General features: G+C 35.8%; 3 protein-coding genes across 6 annotated transcripts; 1 reads left to right on the top strand and 2 right to left on the bottom strand.

Moving 5' to 3' along the window:
* Window positions 1-7,584: 7,584 nt before the first annotated feature.
* LOC137966431 (PRA1 family protein B3-like) lies at window positions 7,585-10,424 on the top strand. 3 transcript variants are annotated; one of them, XM_068813037.1, is made up of 2 exons: window positions 7,585-8,479; window positions 10,168-10,424. In XM_068813037.1, the coding sequence occupies exon 1, from the start codon at window positions 7,785-7,787 to the stop codon at window positions 8,448-8,450; it is 666 nt and encodes a 221-aa protein (XP_068669138.1). In that variant the 5' UTR covers window positions 7,585-7,784; the 3' UTR covers window positions 8,451-8,479; window positions 10,168-10,424. The 3 variants fall into 3 exon arrangements, with proteins under 3 accessions (XP_068669138.1, XP_068669139.1, XP_068669140.1); XM_068813038.1 differs by having other exon boundaries at window positions 10,142-10,424; XM_068813039.1 differs by lacking the exon at window positions 10,168-10,424 and adding an exon at window positions 8,555-8,660.
* A 511-nt stretch (window positions 10,425-10,935) lies between these two features.
* On the bottom strand, window positions 10,936-14,301 carry LOC137965117 (uncharacterized). Its single transcript, XM_068811518.1, has 3 exons — window positions 14,184-14,301; window positions 11,617-11,770; window positions 10,936-11,221 (listed from the first exon to the last, which is right to left on the bottom strand). Exons 1-3 carry the CDS (start codon window positions 14,299-14,301, stop codon window positions 10,936-10,938), a joined length of 558 nt encoding a protein of 185 aa, XP_068667619.1.
* Window positions 14,302-14,344: 43 nt separating this feature from the next.
* Window positions 14,345-16,280, bottom strand: LOC137966064 (uncharacterized). Of its 2 annotated transcripts, XM_068812531.1 has the most exons (4): window positions 16,118-16,280; window positions 14,872-15,072; window positions 14,741-14,799; window positions 14,345-14,567 (listed from the first exon to the last, which is right to left on the bottom strand). In XM_068812531.1, the coding sequence occupies exons 1-3, from the start codon at window positions 16,226-16,228 to the stop codon at window positions 14,746-14,748; spliced, it is 366 nt and encodes a 121-aa protein (XP_068668632.1). In that variant the 5' UTR covers window positions 16,229-16,280; the 3' UTR covers window positions 14,345-14,567; window positions 14,741-14,745. The 2 variants fall into 2 exon arrangements, with proteins under 2 accessions (XP_068668632.1, XP_068668633.1); XM_068812532.1 differs by lacking the exon at window positions 14,741-14,799 and having other exon boundaries at window positions 16,118-16,278.
* Window positions 16,281-19,533: the final 3,253 nt, after the last annotated feature.

Genomic DNA, 19,533 nt, shown 5'->3' with positions numbered 1-19,533 from the left:
TACACGGGCACCCTTCCCAATATTATTTACTTTAGAACCTTTGGATGTAAAATGTTCATATCGGAAGAATTAAAGGAAAAATAGGAGAAATTTGACTCTAGAGTTGATATAGAAATTTTCTTGGGTTATTTTACTCATAACAAAGTCTATAGAGTTTATAACAAAACTTCTATGAGAGTAAATGAGTCGGTTAATGTTGAGTTTGACAAATCTGATTCGCCAAATCCAACTCCAACTCCAATTTCTGATGACAAAGAGAGAAACCCCTTTGATTCATTACTAGAATTTCAACCGCAAGACCAAAATCTTGAAGAGAACCCAAATGACTCGAATAACCAAGACAAATCACCTATGGAGCCATGGAATTACAAGATCATGGCTAATCCATCCTCTAGATCAAATCATTGCTAACCCTCAAGGCAAAATTGCAACTAGAAGAGCAACTCATGAGGCTCTCTACAACTCTCCTTCTTCTTCTCACCCTTTAAACCTCTTCTACTGCAATTATACATCATGGAATCCTAAATTTTAACATGATATCAGAGCGGGAAAATATTTGAGATGGAAAAGGAGAAGAAGATGGAGACGAAGAAGAGGAAGAATAAGAAAAAGAAAAAGAAAGAGAAAAAAGAAACAAGAAGAGTTTCTCATTTTTCCTTTAATCTTCTTTCCTAATTCATGTCTTTCATTGGATTTTTAACTCTCTTACTGTATGTTTCATGTAGAAAATTATATATTGTTGGAAATATTTTGACTCTAGTTTTCAACTAAAAAAGAATCATTAAAATCAGATTTTTTTAGAAAGATAAATCGACATTTGAAGCAACAAAGGTAAAACAACAACAAAAAACTTCAACTTACGAGCAGTTTTATGCCATCGAGAACAAGAATTTATATGGAGATTATATACCAAAATAAATATTTGTAAGTCTATTTTCTTACCTATTCAACAAATTCTCAATCTGAGTTTTTTTTATATGGAGATATCGTTCTCGGAATGGTCAATGATCATGTTAGCCAAAGAAGAAAGAGTACCTAGTTCAGCCAGATTATAAAGTCCGAAATCTATTAGAATATTTATCTCACAAGAAGTATATTTTATGAAGAGAAGTTATACTTAGATGAAAGATATTTACGTTTAGTTTCATACGGAGAAAATATTATATCAATCTGATCAATATTTAAGGAGATATTCACATTGGAAGAATAAAAGGTCATGTTGGTATCCCATTGTTTACAAAGATTCAAATTTAAGCAAGATTTTTGCTTCACTTTTTGAGTTGTGTTATTGATCAACAATATTAGGAAAACATCTTATGATCAACCCTTGGAAATTTTCTATTTTTTAACTAACAATATCTGAAAAGAATCTTTAGAAGATCATCTTATTTTTCAGAATTTTTCTTTGATTTATTTGTCCAAGAGAAGAAGTGTTCATGTTCTGAATTATGTCAACTTCCCAAAAAGATAGTTACTTGATTTAATGCTTCAAATTATAGAAGTATCTATGTAAGGAGATTCTGATTCAAAATGTATGTTTATTCTCTAGTTATGAGAAATCTTTGTAGCATATTAACAACATGTTGGAGCAGCACTCGGTGTACTTATCCCTTTATGAAGTGAGTAGCCTTGCTTAGCCTATCACTCGGTGAAATCCTTTCAAGCTATAACTAGTCTAGCCTCAAATGTTGCCATCAATTTTTTATCTTACCTTTCAAAATCGGCTTCATTATGTAAGTACATCTCTACGCATGGACTATATTCAGAAACAAAACACTTATTGGCTGCTAATTAGTTGGTTTAATATGGCTACTCTTGGTTTGGTGTTTGAATTAATCACTGATGCAATAAACATGGAAGCAACATCCATTACTATTGTATTCACTCTTCTCTGTTTTTTACAAGACTTTGCAGCTATTCTCAGAATCAACAACACTTAGTTCAGTTATTCTTTTTTAGAAAATTAACAGAACTTGGTTTAACTTATTATTTGGTGCACATCTTCCTTATACAAGGATGAACTTGCTATAGATTATCTTATGTGTCCTTATTACTCTTAAGGACTTTTACTGTTTACCGGTTATCCGCTACTATATAACAACATATTTGGTATGTTTTATTTGGGCATTGGTTCATTACCGTAGCTATTATTGTGTCTCTTTGATTGAAACATTATTATTGAAGAAAAAACTCTTATGTTACGTGCCTCTAGTTCATCATTTGGTAACTGTTGTTGGCATTGGTTTATATGATGAAGAATTTGAATTACTTCAAAAAATAAAGCACATGATGACTCCAACTTCTTCATCTTATCTTCCTATTCATTCCCCATTACCCTTTTGTTATTTGGCAAACCTTTCTCCTACCATCCTTTATTTGAGTTTCATTTACTCCCTTTGGCCAACCCTTTTAGGTGCTTTGCTATGGTTTGTCCTTTATATATATATATATGAGTGTTTTTAAGTTCATTGGGACTTTTTATTAGTACCCTTGGGTTTTTTTATCGTCCTTTCGTGAATGATAGACATTACCCACTTTAGTGATTATTGTCACTATATTTGTTCGATATCATTTGAGGTTGGTTTCGACTTATGTTCTTTCACCCATTTCTACCCTTCGAGAGTTTGTGCCCGGTTTCATACTTATACTTGGGCCATCGTTATGAAGGAGATTATTACTACATCTATATTACTTGTTTCAAGCTAGGATCACTGCCATTACCTCCCAGCTCGAGGGAGAGTGTTGGAAGATATGATGTAATTAGGGTGTGATATTTGTAATTAGTTTATGTATTATGTATCTTCTTCACTCTTACTAGGGTGAAGGGTACATTTTTAATATTGCATTTTTTTATCACTTATAAATAAAACTTAAGGGGGAGGGTTTGGTCTAATAACACAACCCTAATTCTCTAGCCTCTTTCTCCTTCTCCAAATTCATCACTCTTCTTCTTCTCCTCCTAAACCTTCTCTCCATAACTCTCCTTCTTCTTCTCACCCATTAATCCTCTTCTACTGTGATTATACATCATGGAATCCTAAGTTTTAACTGGAAATGAGGAAAATCAGGTAGTCATGGTTAGTTGCCAAAGGATACAACCAAAAAGAAGGTATTGATTTTGAAGAAACATATGCACGCATGGCAAGACTAGAGGCAATTCGAATCCGCCTAGCCTATGCTTGTCACATGAAATTCAAATTGTACCAAATGGAGGTAAAAATTTATTTTTTAAATAGGTGCATTCAAGAAGAAGTATATGTTGAATAACCTGAAGGCTTTGAAGATTTGAGCAAACTTTACCATGTATAATAATTACATAAAGCTTTTTATATGGGTCAAAGCAACCTCCTAAAGCGTGGTATGAAAGATTAAGTGAATTCTTAGAAAAGAATGGCTATAAGAGAGGAAGCATAGATAAGACACTATTCACTAAGAACCATGATCAAAGGTTGATTATCATTCAAATTTATGTGGATGATATCATATTTGGTTCCACATATCCCTCTTAATGCCAAAAATTTACTAGTATAATGAAGAATGAGTTTGAAATGAGTTTAATGGGTGAACCCACATTCTTCCTTGGACTTCAAGTAAAGCAAACCAAAAAAGGCATATTTATAAATCAGTTCAAATACACTAAGGGATTGCTTAAGAGATTTGACATTGAAAATCTCAAGTCAATTAGCACACCCAGGAGTTTGTCCTTGAAACTTGACACAGACAACTCTGGTAGGGCCATAAATAAAAAATTATATAGAAGAATGATAGTATCCCTACTTTACCTTTTAGCCCGTAGACCGGATATAATGTTTCTGGTATGCCTATGTGCTAGATTTCAATCTGATCCTAGAGAATCTCACTTAGTGGTAATGAAAATATTTTTTTGTTATTTACTTGGAATACCAAACTTAGGTCTATGGTATTCAAACTCTCTAGCCATTGATCTAGAAGGCTACTCGAATGCTGGTTTTATCAGTTACAAAATTGACATAAATAGTACAAGTGGTAGCTGCCAATTACTTGGAAATATCATTGTCTCTTGGTTTTCCAACAAACAACATTTGGTTGGACTATCCATTACCCAAGTTGAATACATAGCATGTGGAAGTTGTTGTGGCCAACTTCTTTGGATAAAACAACAACTAGATGAGTACGACTTAGAGCAAAATGAAAATTTAGTCAATTATTATGTTAAGTACCTAGCCAATACTATCCAAAAGACCGATCTTTTAGGTAGCATAAAACCAAACACTTGACCCCAAGACCACAATAATACTCCCACCGTTACGAGCCGACGACCTCGGCGGCCTAACTCTAGCGATACTGGCCCACTATTACATGGTAAGCGCGTTTGGGCAACGAGATCGCCCACACCGGGATTTGAATTCGCAACGTGGTGCCCACTCTGATACCAAATTGTTACAGTCCCAGATCTAACACAATGATTCGTAGGGAAGAAGAAGAGAAAAGAAGAAAATCAAGCCGAAGGGAAGCTTGAGACCATAAGTTCATTGAGGAGAACGCACACCTATGAGTTCGTTTAGGAGAACTCAAAACCCTTTGTTTAACCTAAATTCAGACTTGTCTTTTCTCATTCCCTTTCACCTCTAAGTAGGGTTGATGCAAACAGAGTTTAGGGTTTAAAAATTGCACTTCTGCCCCTACAACATTCTGACTTAAACAATTAATAAAAAAAATAATTAAAAACAATATGGAATATGAAAATAAAAACAATTAACTCAGTGACTCAATGGTGCCTCTTTTGGATGACTCGGTTAACTATTGAGTCCTCAACATGTTACAATATGAGCACCATAAGTCTAACTAAGAACTCGGTCCACCAATCTCGATCAAAACACAAAGAAATTAGACATCACTTTATTAGAGAGTTGGTTCAAACTATTGGAAGACATCTCAAAGGGGCATTAAGGTAAATAAATACCTTCCCCACGTCAAAGAGATGGCAATGGGTGTAAATTAATGTTCTTATCATAAGGATGGCATAAGAGTGAAATTAGAGATGATGTATTCTACTTATGTCTTTTCCTTTTGAAAGCTTGTAGAGGGTAATGTAGTCATTGTAAACTTCCTTCATCAACTATAAATAGAGACTCAAGGCAAGGAGTAGATCATTAAGTCTTCCCTCTCCTCTTTAAATTCGTCATTACACTGTTCTCTCAAACTCTCTCTCTCTCTCACCTCTCTCCTCTCTTCTTTCTTCATCTCCTTTTCTTCTTTCTCTCCTCTCTTACCCTCTTGGTCGAGTACCTTATCATGGGATCCCGAAATTATTATGCTAGTTAATCAAGGTTTTATCAATTCTTTTGATGGAAGTTGAGGTATTGAACAAAGTTCGGTTTTGCACCTCTTTTGGCTCACAAGGATAATTTTTTTTCTTCTCTTCTTTTCCTTGGGATGAATGTTACTATATATCTTGAGTATAATGAACCTCTATTTATAATAGAGAAAACTAGTATCCAATTATAATTAAACTACCGTTGTCCCAGTTACACCTAAAGTTAAACACTAAAGATAAATCTTAGAACAATTAAATAACTGAATATAAATAGAAGATTAACATAACTAAAATACCTTTAACTGATATTTTTCTATAACACCTTCACTTGTGAGACTCCTATAAGACTCCACCATACTAATTCTACCTCTATGAGACTTCTTATTATGAGAGTCATGTAAGACTCTTCCATTCCCGATCTTCAACATGGATTAAAAACCCATACTTCTATCAAGTTGAATGACTGAACAAATTCATTGACCACATTAATCATAAATTAAAGGCACAAGAGAGAACTACGAAATTGCAGAATATGTCACCAATAACTAGAGTAGGTAGAGAGACTCAAAAACTTAAAATATGTAGAACACAAACAATCATGCAAACACAACAAAAGACTACAAACAACCCATAACAGAATCAATATGGGAATAAAACGATGAAATAAAGTAAAAAGAAAAAAACTTTATTGTATTAAACTAAGATATCTTGCTATTTAATCCATATACAAAAATGCAAATAATGACTACATCACAAAGAGAAGAACATTACCTCTGCAAGTTGACCTAGTCAACTAACAAACCGATCACATGTTTTGATACCATGTTGAATTTCAAAAGAAGAAGGATAATTCATTGACTTTATTATAACTAAGTACAATGTGCCTCTATTTATAATAGAGGAAACAAGTAGAATAAGATTACACTCAAACACTAAAAGATAAGTCCCAAAATAATTAAACAACTGAACATATAAAAGACTAACATAGCCAAAATACCTTTAAACAAAACCTCTTATGTGAGACCTCTTTCCCATGAGACTTTTCTTGGACTCCACCATATTAATTATAACTTTGCGAAACTTCTTGTTGTGAAACTCATGTAAAACTCTTCTATACCTACTTTTCAATAGAGGGTGATATTGTTTTTAACAGAAAAATTGAAGAATAAAATGGAGAAAGTGAGGAGTGGAATAAATAAGAATGACAAATGAGACAAAAATAGAGGACACATAATGTGATTTGATGATAGGATACTTTACCATCTCTTCTCCTTCTACGTGGCAAAAAAAATAAGGGTTGCATCACAAAAAATAATATTAAATGAAGCACCAACTAAGGGAAAGAAATAAAAGAGAGTGGAAGTTTTTTGGACTAGGGGTGGGCATGGGGTCGGGTTTTACGGGGAACATGATCTGACCCAACCCCAAAACCCAGTTTCAGGTTTTTGATTTCACCCTACAGGTCGAGGATGGGGCAAGGAAAGAAAACTTGCCGAGTTTCAATTCGGGAACAAGTTTTCTTAAACCTAACCCAAACCTGACCTGAGTCAGACCCACAGATGAGGCACAAATATAAAACAGGGTTGAGACGGGTTGGGTTTATGGGAACGAGGCGAAGATGGATTGAGTTTAAATTTTGTTTATGGGAACGGAGTGAGGATTAGGTTACAGGGATGCTGATTGGACCGGGGGTTGAGTTTGGTGATTCGATTTTTTTTTTTTTTTTTGTTGGGTTTTTTCAGTTGAGGTTTCAAGGTTTGGGATCAGGTTTTGGTAAACCCGACCTGACTCGTGCCTACCCCTATTGTTTGACTTATTACAAGATGAGGGTAGGGAATGAACTCTTCTCTCCTTCTCCTACACAAATGCTTGCTTAAAAAAAAGACTAGTTTTAAATAGAGTCTACTCTGGGCACAAAGGAGTTAAAGACTCCACCCTCAAGAGTCTCAATCCTTTTACCCATCTAGATGTTTGGGTCGATATTGTGGGTTGGTTTTGGTTTTCAAAAATAAAATGGGGTTAAGTGATATGCACCAAACAAAAAGCCTTTTTAATCCTAACATCAATGTTTCATAATTTTGGTGATAAACATCCAAAAATCATATTATATACGTTATAATGTTGACTTATGGTAAAATTTCCATTAATTATATCCTCCTACCTTGACCATTGCGATATTATGTCCCTGCCCCACCTATTCTACCAAATGATGAATTGATCCCTAGGGCGCGACCATTCGCGCAAAGGACGCTAACAAGTAACAACCGCATTGCTTGGGAAAATAGCGATGGGAGGACGAAAGAGAGATCCCTCCGCGTTCCCTCTCTTTCCGCTTCCGCGTTCCCTCTCTTTCCGCTTCCTTTCTCGGCCGTTCCATTCGCCTTCTAAACTACTATAAAACTCTTCGCTCTTCTATTGCTTCAAAGACTCTCCTTTCTCTCTCTCTAGATATCTCCTGATTCGTTACCTCTCCTACATCTAGAGAGAGATGGCACAAATGGCATCTCAGCCTCCGCAACCACCGCTCTCGATCCCCTCCGCGCAGACGGCTGGAGCTTCCGCTTCTCCGATTACCGCCGCTAACACTCCGGCCTTCCGCGCTTTTATCTCCCGTCTCTCCGATTCCGTCCGCCTCGCCCTCTCCCAACGTCGTCCCTGGTCCGAGCTCCTTGATCGCACCGGTTTCTCCCGCCCCGATTCTCTCTCCGATGCCACCGCTCGCTTCCGCAAAAATCTTTCTTATTTCCGCATCAACTACCTCATCGTCATCTCCTCCGTCCTCGCCCTTTCACTCCTCTCCCATCCTTTCTCTCTCCTCCTCCTCGTTGTGCTTCTCTCTGCTTGGCTCTTCCTCTATCTCTTTCGCCCCTCTGACTCTCCCGTTGTTATCCTTGGTCGCCAGTTCTCTGATAGAGAGACGCTTGTCGGGCTTGTCGGGCTCACCATCGTCGTTGTCTTCCTTACCTCCGTGGGTTCTGTTCTCATAACCGCTTCGATGGTCGGATTCGCGATAGTGGCCGCTCATGGGGCCTTCCGGATGCCGGAGGATCTATTCTTGGACGATCAGGAGCCTGCTGCAGCCGGATTGTTGTCCTTCCTTGGTGGCGCCGCCTCTGCTGCAGCTAGCGCACCCGCTATCGTCACACGCGTCTGATCGGATCGGATCTGATCTGATCATTGCCGGTATGTTTGGTTCTCTCAGAATTTTTAGACTTAGGGTTTCTTCGCATTCGCATTTATTTTCTTATGTTCTAACAGAATTACTCGAGTCTCAAGCGGTCTTTGCGTTTCTCATGGAAATTGGCCAAGAACCTTTTATTATATTTTCTTGTGTTGTCATGTAGATTATTTGTTTTGACTTTTAGTCTTCGATATGGATCTTGCCAATTAGTTCTTCTTATCCGTCAGCCTCTGTAGGTAGATTGCGAGTTGTGGTAGATCTATCTGTTCAGATCTGCATTTTCTTTAAATCAATTCTTGCATATTTCTTTTTTCCTCTTTATTACGCAGATATGTATTGTTTAGAATTGGTCTGTTTCTTTAACATAGACCTGCGTAGTAGAGAAAGGTGACTCCGGAGCTTTTCCTTCTTGGTGTTTTCCTTTGATGGTTTTTTCCAGGGAACAAATATACTACTCTATAATGGAATACTAAGTTATGTACTAATATGATATTATGTTAAAAGGTAAATAATAACTATGTTACTACATAGTAGAATACAATGTTATGTACTATCATAATCCTATGTTACGAGAGTTATAGGTTGGAAACAGGGGATAGTGAATATATCATCTTTTGATTTATGAATTGTAGACTTAACATTATTTAATATCTATATGACCTTCCATTTTCCAAACTGTGTCACTAACAGAAAAAATAGTGCTTCTTCTATGGGGAGATGATCACCATATAAATCACATTTTGTTCCAAATAATAGAAAAAATAGCATTTCTTTGATGAAATAATCACTATACAATTCACATTTTATTCCACCTTCCATGGTGACCAGCTTTGGGGGAGTCTGAAATCATTTCATTGTAGATGCAGTTTAACTTCGGTTTGGAATGTCTTGGTACAGTATGACCGATAACAACATTAAGTTTCAGTTAATGGACTATATGCTCCTGCCCTTTCCAAATTATGCCACTACCACAAAAATTACATTGCATTGTGAGAGTTGTCGCCCTAGAGTTCACATTCTATATGGCCTACTTTGAGAAGTTTGAAATCATTTCGTCATGGATGCAATTTGGCTTCCTTTGGAATGTCTTAAAACATTGTCAATGATTAGTGTCGGATTTCACCTTATAGCTCCGGAGTAGAAACATCTAGAAGAGATCCAGAGTAGAAACTTCTAGAAAACACTGGAAAAGTGCTTTGGAAGTGAAGAAAAAGGGGAGACTCACTGAAGGAGGGGGGGTGATGATGGAATGCTTTCATATCGGGATTGATTTTTTGCTATTGCATTGTTTTATATTGGGGGGAAGTCCAGTAGGATCAGGGAATTGGGTCTATGACCTGCGACTCGCCCAACTCCACCCCCGGTCTGCCTGACTCTCATAATCCAGGTCTAAATGGGTATTTGGTGCGATTGCGCATCCCCCAGACCTGTTTCCCTAGAAATCCGGGTCAACTTGCCTGAGTCACAATTCGACCCGGCGAGTCGCAAAACACTGTTTAGAACTAGTGATGTGATTCTTTTGTATAAACTTGCATCAGAATGCCGCTCTAGCATGATTCTATTTTACGAGAGCTTAACTTCTTCACTTATTAAATTTGCTTGTCCTGTGTTATCGTTACCTGTTGCAGTTCTGATTGTGTTCCTTGTTAGTTAAATCTGAACAGCGTTCTACCTTCCTCGCTTGTTACAGAGATCTGCCACACTTGGATATCAGCGTGCACATTCGAGACTTATCTGCATTTCTGACCGAATTGTTGGTGTTTCTGACCTCTTGAGGTGAAAAATACGATATTCTTTTTGTACTTCTTATAGATAGACAAATATTGATGAGGGGAGTAGTTTGAGAAATGGACCAACCGAACAGTTACCTGTTCTGTACTCATATGAAATCCATGTAACATTTGTGTTGTGAATCAAAGGTGTCTTCAAGGTTTATATGATTTTGAATCATTGTTTGAGACATGACTAAGCAAACTATTATCTGTTCTGGATTCATATGAAATTCATGTAAATTTTGAGTTGCCAATCATAGATGTCTTCAAGGTTCTATATGATTTTTTGTTCACTGTGATTTTTGTACTCGTATGATCTATTTTTTTAAGTTGTACTTTTTTTTGTAGTTTTTATGTGACTCTTGTGAAAATTTGTGTTTCTGTATGAATGTTCAGCCGTGTTTTCAAATGGCCCACCCATAAGAGCTTTTTATGATACTGTCCTTTACTTTAGGGCATGTTAGTGCGCACGTAAGTGAAATGTATGTTGGGTAAACGGAGCCAAAATGCGTTAGTGCGCCCTGTAAGTACAGGGGGAAAGTAAAATATAGATATATTTCGCTTCCCCCTGTTTAGGCATAAAGCGATGGAAAGTGAATTTAGAGGTGTTGAACTTTGAATTCACTTCCGCTCTCTCAATTACATCAGGCTTGGGCTTGGGAAAGAAGTTCAGTCGAATGAGGGTTTCAAAGAAAAAAAAAATTCTCTTTTGCTCGCTCGCGACCTTCGGCGATTTCAATCGCTCTCTGTTGCGTGACCTTGTCTCTGAAGCTCGACTCCCTTCCTCTCACCATCTCCAACACCGATGACCTTCGGCGACATCTCTCCCTTCTCTGCAACCTCTCTGGCTCATCCTTCGCTCGCGCCCGCGGGCGATTGCAATTGTCCCCTCTGCGACCTCTCTCCGACGCTTGATTCTCTTCCTCTCGCCGTCCCCAACACCGACAACCGTTGGCAACTTCTCTCACCTCTCTGCAACCTCCGTTATTCATTCCACTCACTACAACTAGGGGTGGCTTCGAGCCGAGCCGGCTCGGTATCGGCTCGGTTCGATTCGTTATTTTTCGAGCTCGAGCCGAGCTCGAACACCGAAATCGGTTCGTTTACCTTAACGAGCCGAGCTCGACCGAAGCTAGGTTCTGTTCGTTGGCTCGCGAGCCGGCTCGAAATGAGTCGGATCGGCACGAATCGGTACGGGATCGCGAGCGAGCGGGGGAGCGGGAGCGGGAGCGAGAGCGAGGGGGGGGAAAATTTTTCCTCCCCCCTCGTCACCGCCGACCCCTCCCATCGGTTGTTGTCGCCGCCTCTACCGCCGTCGTAGCTGTTCTCCGGCGTCTATACCACCGTCGCAGCTGCTCGCCGGCCGCCTCTGTGTCCGTCCGTTCGATTTCATCCTCTCCTCGCCGTCGCCTCTGTTTTCGTCGCCGCCGCTTCCGTCACTGCCGATTCCGTCGCCGTCGTGGCCGTCATCTCCGACGATAAATCCTTCCCCGCGCCGTAAGCCCCTTCCCTCGGGGTCGTCTTGGCGGAAAACCAGAACAGGGGAGAAATAATCTCCCCCTTCCTCGCGAGAAGATGAACTCGCACGTGCGAGATCATAAAATAAAATAAAAACTTTTTCCTCTGGAAAAAATTAAAAATAAATTTTATAGAAATAATTTTCTATAAACTATTAGTGTCTCATGTTTTTTTAAACACTTTTCTAATTGAATTTTTTTATTAAAAATCATATAATTTTCAAAGTAAGATTTTTTGTACCAAGATGGGGTAGAAAACTGTATAGAATATTTTTGAATAAGTATTTAACAGTTGATGTTGTAATACTTTTAGCATAAAATAATTTTTATTGCAATTTTGTGTTTGATATTTTATTTAATTAAAAATTTATCGATAAGTATAATAATATATTAGATTGATTATTAATTTTTATTTATTTCCCTAGAAGAGACAATAAAAGGTCCATTTAACTTTCCTAAAAAAATTTTAAAATATTTCTTATAATTTTCTAATAAGTCACTAATAGTAATAAGATTTTATTTAAAGGTTTTTTTGGGAATATGTATCATAGGAAAAATATTTTTAGTTTTTCCTAGAATATAAATTTTTATCTAGGGGCACTAAGGAGGCCATAATAAATTATGGCCAAATTCAAAAATTCAAAAACAAGCTAGACAACAATTGGAGTAAAAAATATTAATATTGGTGTATTTTAATCCATTATTGAAATTCAATCCTGAACCTCCCCTATCATTATATTTTTTAAAAATGTATGCATAATTTTATATATAATTTATTCAAAGCCACCCCTACGTGCGAGATCATAAACAAGAAAAAAAAAAACTCTTTGTCCCTTCCTCATGGCTCTTAAATAAATTGAAAAGATATTTTAGTAGAAATACGTTTCCAGAGACTAGTTTTTTCAATAAATGTTGAAAAAACATTTTTAATAGAAATATAGGGACCATTAGTGCCTCGTATTTTTTCAAAATATTTTTCTAATTATAAATTCTTTTTAAAAAATCCTATAATTTTTCAAGTAAGATTTTCTTGCCAAGATGGCTTAGAAAACCATATAGAAAAATTTTGAATAAGTATTTGACAGTTGATGATATAATACTTTGAGCATGAGGCAATTTTCATAGTAATTTTGTGTTTGACATTTTATGTGATTAAAATTTTATCGATAAGTATAATAATATATTAGATTAATTATTAATTTTTATTTATTTCCTTATAAAAGGCAATAAGAGGTCCATTTAATTTTCCTAAGAAAAATTTAAAATATTTCTTGTAATTTTCTAGTAAGTATGTAATAGTAATATGATTTTATTTAAAGAATTTATAGTTTTTATTTGGGTGATTGTAAATTGATAGTGATATTTTATTTAATTTTGTTGTGTTTGATTATTGTATGGAGTTTATTTATAATGTTATGCAGTGTATGGAGTGTTTAGATTATTTTATGGAGTGTATAAACAATTTCATGAAGTGTTTATGGAATGTATAGACAATTTTATGGAGTGTTTATAGAGTGTTTATGCAGGTATTATGTATATTGATTATGCCCAATTTTAAGTAAAAATCATGCCGAATTTTATACAAGTATTATATATATAGATTATGCTCAATTTTAAGTAAAAGTTATGCCCAATCTTATACACATATTATATATATAAGTTATGCCCAATTTTATGTAGAGGTCATACCCAATTTTATATAAAATGTATGCATAATTTTATATACATTTTATTCGATATATATTTTTTGAAAAGTTTGAAATGTATGTTGAGGCTCGAGCTCGGCTCGAACTCGTAGGGCTCGAGCTCGATAACAATTTTAGGCTCGAGACGAGGCTCGACTCGAAGCTCGGCTCGAAATATTTAAATCAAGCTCGACTCGAACATAGGCAGGTTCGGGCTCGACTCGGCTCGATGCCACCCCTAACTGCAACCTCTGTTATTTGTTCCACTAGCTGAGCGAGGAAGATAAGCTATAGTAACTCATTTTAAATAATAATAATTATTAATTTTTCCTTTTAAATAACCATTGTTATTATTTATGTTCTGTTTTATTTTTTTATAATCTCGTTTTTCTGTTTTTTATTTTATATTCATATTTTGGACTTTTTCATTATGCAATAGTTAGTATTTAATTACTTCCCAAATTTATTTTTTAATTATAAAATATAATTAAAACTAATAATTTTTTTTCGTTCCTTTTTAAAATAATTTTAACTTTGTTTAATGTTTACTTAATGTTTGGGTCAAGTGGAGTTTCTAAACACTCGACCTAACCTCGAGCCATAATTTTAAGAACTCAACTTAACCCCAAACCCTTAACCTTAAACCCCTACTTCTAATTTGGCAAAAAAAAACAAGGGGGCTAAAAAATAGGAACTCTAAAGTTTGTGACCAAGTTTTTCTCCCACATCAACCTTCACAAATAGGGACATTCCTGCTTATCAACACTGCTTTCCCCACAACCAGATAGCATCCAGCAGAAGTCCCTTCTTCATGAAAGAAAGTGCATGTTTCACTGTCAGATCTGCTCATCTTGATAGAGGATTCAACATCAAAAGAAAAAAGACCAAAAACATGGTTTCCAACATCATCAATCTAAATCACCAAACATGTAGCATCATTCCTTAAGAATATTAAAGAAGAGTTAAAAGGGTCCAAGCATCTAAACTTGTTTATATCCAGCTCTTAAAATAGCAAGCAACAACCTAAGATCCACTTCTTGATATATTTAAGACAGATCTTTACGGGGAAGACTGCAACAATTAGAAGGTTGACCCGTTCCATCCAAGGTTGGACCCCTGCATAGTACAAAGTAATAAAGTTTTAACAACTAAAGACTGCAGCTGTAATACAATGAGAGAACTAGCTTACCAAATCAAACACAAACACCATTACGTTCCATGGCTTTCAAAGCTTGGATAAGGACAAAAGAGAAAGTTTGATATGATTCCAGTAGTATAGGGTTAATTACATGATTTATTGCTGATGTAAAGCATGCAAACACTGTGCATATTCTTGGACCTGATGAGCCTAACAAACAAAAGAAATGCAATAAGCTCAAAGCACACGTAACGGCTCCTAAAAGAAATTGAGAAGACTTGCCTTAGTGTCATAAAATTTTAGGAAGAAGCGGGACTTGGGGACCGACAACTTGGTCTCAAGAATATTTGCAATGGCAGCACTCAGTTTCCTGTTTACATCAAGGTTTAGACCCCCAATTGAAACGAGCTCGCCATAAGCAGCTGCTTCTTCAGTCCCACCAAATGAAAGGGGCACAGATCCCTTCAGCACTATCATCACATACTGCATATAAGCAGACAGATAAGTCTGGACTTCAATTGTGAGCGTCAGGGAAACAAAAACGACAGCACTATCAACTCTTCGAGTACCATGCCATAAATAAATGGCTTTCGCAAATTAACCAGAAAAATGGGGATAAGGCAACAAATAAACAAAAAACGCCAAATACAGATACCAGATTGATGAAACCAATGAAATTCTAACCTCATTTGCCAATCCCACCATATTTTTCATAATCTTGCAGTACCTAGTTCTCTTGAATAAATAATATCATCCTTCAGAACAGAAAACCCCCAATTATACTCATCGTTACTCAGTGAAACAGTCAGATATTCGTTATACAACAGAAAACCCCCACTTTTACTAATCTTCATTCAGTAAAATATCCATGATAATATTTAAGTTTTTAAACTGATTGGACATAGAAATGTAGAATATAGAATAATATTGCCGTGATTATCATTGATAAGGTGGATACTATTTATAGAATTACAACTGAGACCTTTATCTCTATCAAGAAATTGCCCGAAAAGACCAAAACTGTTCTCAGAGCCTTCACTCCCATTGGCAAACCAAATATCAAAATACGATCAAAGATTAAAAAAAATAAATTAGTTAGCTGTCATATGCTAAAATCCATAAAATTTGGAGTACAACAAGACAAGAACCGCAGTCCTAAAATCTTGCCCCAGTTTTAAGGAATAGATAAATAATTTTGGAAGAGCAATCTGAGGTAAACCAATTCCATATTATTCATCTACAATTCATTCGCATCAAACAACTTTGAATATCTGAAAACCGCCACAATCTAACAGAATATCCTCCAAAAAAAAAAAAATACCAAACGAACCAAGGATCTCATAGAAAAAAGCAGGACTTTTCAAGCAGTCAAAAAAGAGAAAAAACAAGAGAGATAATTAATTATAATTGCATGGAAGCATAAGATAAATAGTTTATGCTGTTCGAAGAAAAGCATCGCAAGGAACAGCCAGAAAAGAGAAACCCTGGAAAGAAGGGAAGCCTTAAAGAGGAAAGAGGAGAAACTGACAGCTTCTGGCTTGCCGATAATCCTAGCGACGTTCTTGGTAGCCTCCGAGAGAATGGCGGAGGTTTCGACCCCATCCAAGCTCACGTTAGTCGAAATGTTGAGGCAAGGCATCTCTCTCCAGAAAATTCTCCGCGACTCTGAAATCCCCCAGGAAGTTTCTTTTTGTCTGAAGAGGAGTACCAATTTTAATGAGAGAACTCACAAAGACAAGAAGCACGTGAGAAGCCTAAATGTGTCTTACAAATTGACTCTCACCTCCCCTCGTCCCTTAGCTTTTAAAAAATATATAAAAGCCCCTAATTTAATAATATAATATAATATAATTTATAGTATTTAAATAATAATAATAATAATAATAATAAAGAGAGCTAGAGAGAATGTAACCTTTCCTCTATGGTTCAAGGATGACCTTCACTCTACCCCTTATGTACTCTAGTGAAGAATGGTGGGAAAGAGGTATGCCTAAATTATTAACTAGTAAGAGTGGTAAAATCAAGTGCACATTTGCCTTTTGTTCAAAATTAAAAGGAATTTGAGTTAAAAAAAATTTCTAAACTTAGGGGGTAAAATCAATTTAAAATTGTTTTGGCCTTGATTGTAATAATAAAATCTATTTTTACTTGGAATTTTTAATGCAGATTTTACATATCATTTACAATTCATTGGATGGCGTTGAATTTAGGACCCCTTGATTAGAACCTCGAACAAGGTGGTGAGGGAGAAAAAGAAGAAGAAAGAGAGAGGAGAAAAAGAGATGAGAAGAAAAGAGAGGAAGAGGGGAGCTTGACCAAAGGGAGAGAAGGGAGAGAGAAAGAGAGAGAGTTTAGGGACATGAGAGAAGGGGAAAGAGGCTTTGATGTTCTACCCTAAACCAATGACCTCTATTTGTAGTTTTTGAGAGGATGTTACAATATCTATAATACCCTTAGGGTTACAAACTTTATATATAGACATGTTCTTCTTGATTAATTACATCCTTGGATGAAAATTTTTCTCATCTTCTTGTTGTATATGTGGATTATCATGATTAAATTTGTTCAAGATTTGCTTATGTTGATGTTCGTATGTTTACTCTCTAAAAAAACCTCAACGAAGGTTGTTTTGATTACTTAGAGGAGGATTTTTTTTTTTGTTGTTGAAAAGGTGTTGTATTTTGCACGATTTTTTACCTTCCTTTGGCTATGTTATCCTTTGTATTATCTTACCTAAAAAAATCAAGGAGAAAAAAGTAAGATCAAGATGTGATTTAATCACAAAGTTGGCGCACTTTGCATAGAAGAAAAGTTTTCTTCTTCTAGAGTTTCCCAAGAGGAAAGTTGGAGAAAAGAAAGTGTTGTGATTTATCAATTTAAAGGCTTCCTATATTAGATCATTCTCTGAAATTTCGTTCCTAAATTATTTAAAGAAAGAAGGAAGTCAAAGATTGTGATCTTGTATTGATAGTTAGCGAAAGTGACATAGAAGGAAATTTTGGTTCTTTAAGAATATCCTCGAAGTTGTCCAAGATCTCTTGAGATTTCACTTGCCTTTATAATTCTTTCTTAATTGAGAAATATTTGGAATCAATATTATATGATTTGGATTACGTGCGTGATTAAGGCTTGGGTTTGGTTTGACTTAGTATGAATTATTGACTGACTCAGTTTGGCTTGTTTGGTTTCTTCTCTTCTATTATTGGTTTGTTAATATAGTGCATTGACTATTCGTTAGTGATGGGTGAATAATATATGAATATGAGTGGTAAAAGTGACTTACTTAGATTACCACTATACCCTTGAGAGGGTTATCAAATTACTTAAGTTGGGCTCAATCAGGTAAGAGATTCCTTATCACTAGAGATCTCTGAGGACATTTGACTAAACCAGCTCTACCCATAGATGCAGATGATAATTCCTGTATTAAATGGCTCAAGAATGACACACTAGTCATTAGTTGGTTAATTAACAGTATGGAAGAGCATGTGGCTAATAATATTGTCCACCTTGAGACCATAAAGCATATATAGGACACTTGTTCCAAGTTGAACTCTAGCACCGAGAATTTACAAAAATTATATGATGTGTCTCAGAAAATGTTTAATACAAAACAAAGAGAGAACTTGCATGAGTACTTGGCTAGGTTTAGAGGGCTGATTCCGGAGTGGAAAATCGCTCAACCTAATCTACCGATATATCAATTCAATAAAATCTATTTTCTTGTCTAATATCAAGCAATATCTTAAAGTGGCCATATTATTGAGGTAGACTGCCACTTTATATGGGAGAAATTTGAGGCTAGAAGCTTATCTCTCAGACATGTTTCATCACAAGGGCAGGTGGCAAACATTCTTACAAAACTAGTCACATTCAAGATTTTAACAACTATATGCGGCAGGCTGGGTATCTACGATATTTTTTTCCCCGAGTTCGAGGGGGAGTTTTGAAAGACATCTCAAAGTGGCATTAAGGTAAATACCTTCCCCACATCAAGGAGGCAGCAAAGGATATAATTTAACAGTCTTCCATAACGATGGTACAAGAGTGTAATTAAAGAAGATGATGTATATCTACTTATGTCTTTTTCATTTTGAAAGCATGTAGCCCTAAGGGTATTATAGTCATTGTAAACTTCCCTCAACTATAAATAGAGACTCAAGGCATGGGGTAGATCATTAAGTCTCCCCTCTTCTCTCTCAAACCCTCTCTCTTTCTTCATCTCCTTAGCTGTCCCTCTCCCCTTTCTCCTCTCTTCCATTTTCTTCTCCTTTTGTTCTCCTCTTCTTCTTTCTCTCCTCTCTCACCCTCTTGGTCGAAGACCTTATCATAGTATCCTAAATCCAACATAATTATTTAAGATTGAGACTTAAATCTCGATTGATGATGTGTGAGGTAATTTTTTATTTAGAGTTGAACATAACTTATTGACTTAATTTTAAATGAACTTCTATATATTTCAATTTCAATTCATAGAATAACTTGTAATTTTGTAAAAATAGATATAAATTAAAATTAATTTTATGGTAATAAATTTAATACAAAATATATGAGGAAGAAAATTTTTGGTCAAACTCATAGCCTAGTTATTTGAATGATAATTATGATTCTAATATTTATTATAATATAAAAAAGAATTAAATGTGCTCTTATTGTGTACTCTAACACATAGGGCTATGTATGATGCATAAATAGATATATAAATATAAAAGATATATTAGTCCATATTCGTATCTTAACTGGTTGATTTAGTATGAAACAAACTAGCCTAATAACATTTTTGGATAAGTTCAGTCTTAATTGGGCTGAAGTATTTAACATTTTAGTCATGCAATATAAGTATATTTGTTAGCCCAAGTAGTTTCTCAAGAGAGGAGTGAATTGAGCAAAATTAAAGTGCATACATACAACCACAAGAGACATGATTTTTTTGTTCTCGATGTT

This window comes from Aristolochia californica, unplaced genomic scaffold, assembly GCF_029961685.1.
Source record: "Aristolochia californica isolate CCGP_79_NKW_82.1479 unplaced genomic scaffold, dmAriCali1.0.hap1 SCAF_5, whole genome shotgun sequence".
NCBI classification, from domain to species: Eukaryota; Viridiplantae; Streptophyta; class Magnoliopsida; order Piperales; family Aristolochiaceae; genus Aristolochia; species Aristolochia californica.
This window is presented reverse-complemented; position numbering and strand designations above follow the sequence as displayed.

Bases quoted from the DNA above. Each gene is read 5' to 3' on its own strand.
- LOC137965117 (XM_068811518.1), bottom strand. From the start codon at position 14,301: ATGAGCAGATCTGACAGTGAAACATGCACTTTCTTTCATGAAGAAGGG. The intron at 11,771-14,183 runs GTTGATGTGGGA...TTTTCCGCCAAG, and splicing joins GAATGTCCCTATTTGTGAAG to ACGACCCCGAGGGAAGGGGC. The intron at 11,222-11,616 runs GCGGCCGGCGAG...CGGAGGTTGCAG, and splicing joins TCGAACGGACGGACACAGAG to AGAGGTGAGAGAAGTTGCCA.
- LOC137966431 (XM_068813037.1), top strand. From the start codon at position 7,785: ATGGCACAAATGGCATCTCAGCCTCCGCAACCACCGCTCTCGATCCCC.
- LOC137966064 (XM_068812531.1), bottom strand. From the start codon at position 16,228: ATGCCTTGCCTCAACATTTCGACTAACGTGAGCTTGGATGGGGTCGAA. The intron at 15,073-16,117 runs GTCAGTTTCTCC...GCTTATATGCAG, and splicing joins TTATCGGCAAGCCAGAAGCT to TATGTGATGATAGTGCTGAA. The intron at 14,800-14,871 runs GCAAGTCTTCTC...TTTGTTTGTTAG, and splicing joins TAAAATTTTATGACACTAAG to GCTCATCAGGTCCAAGAATA.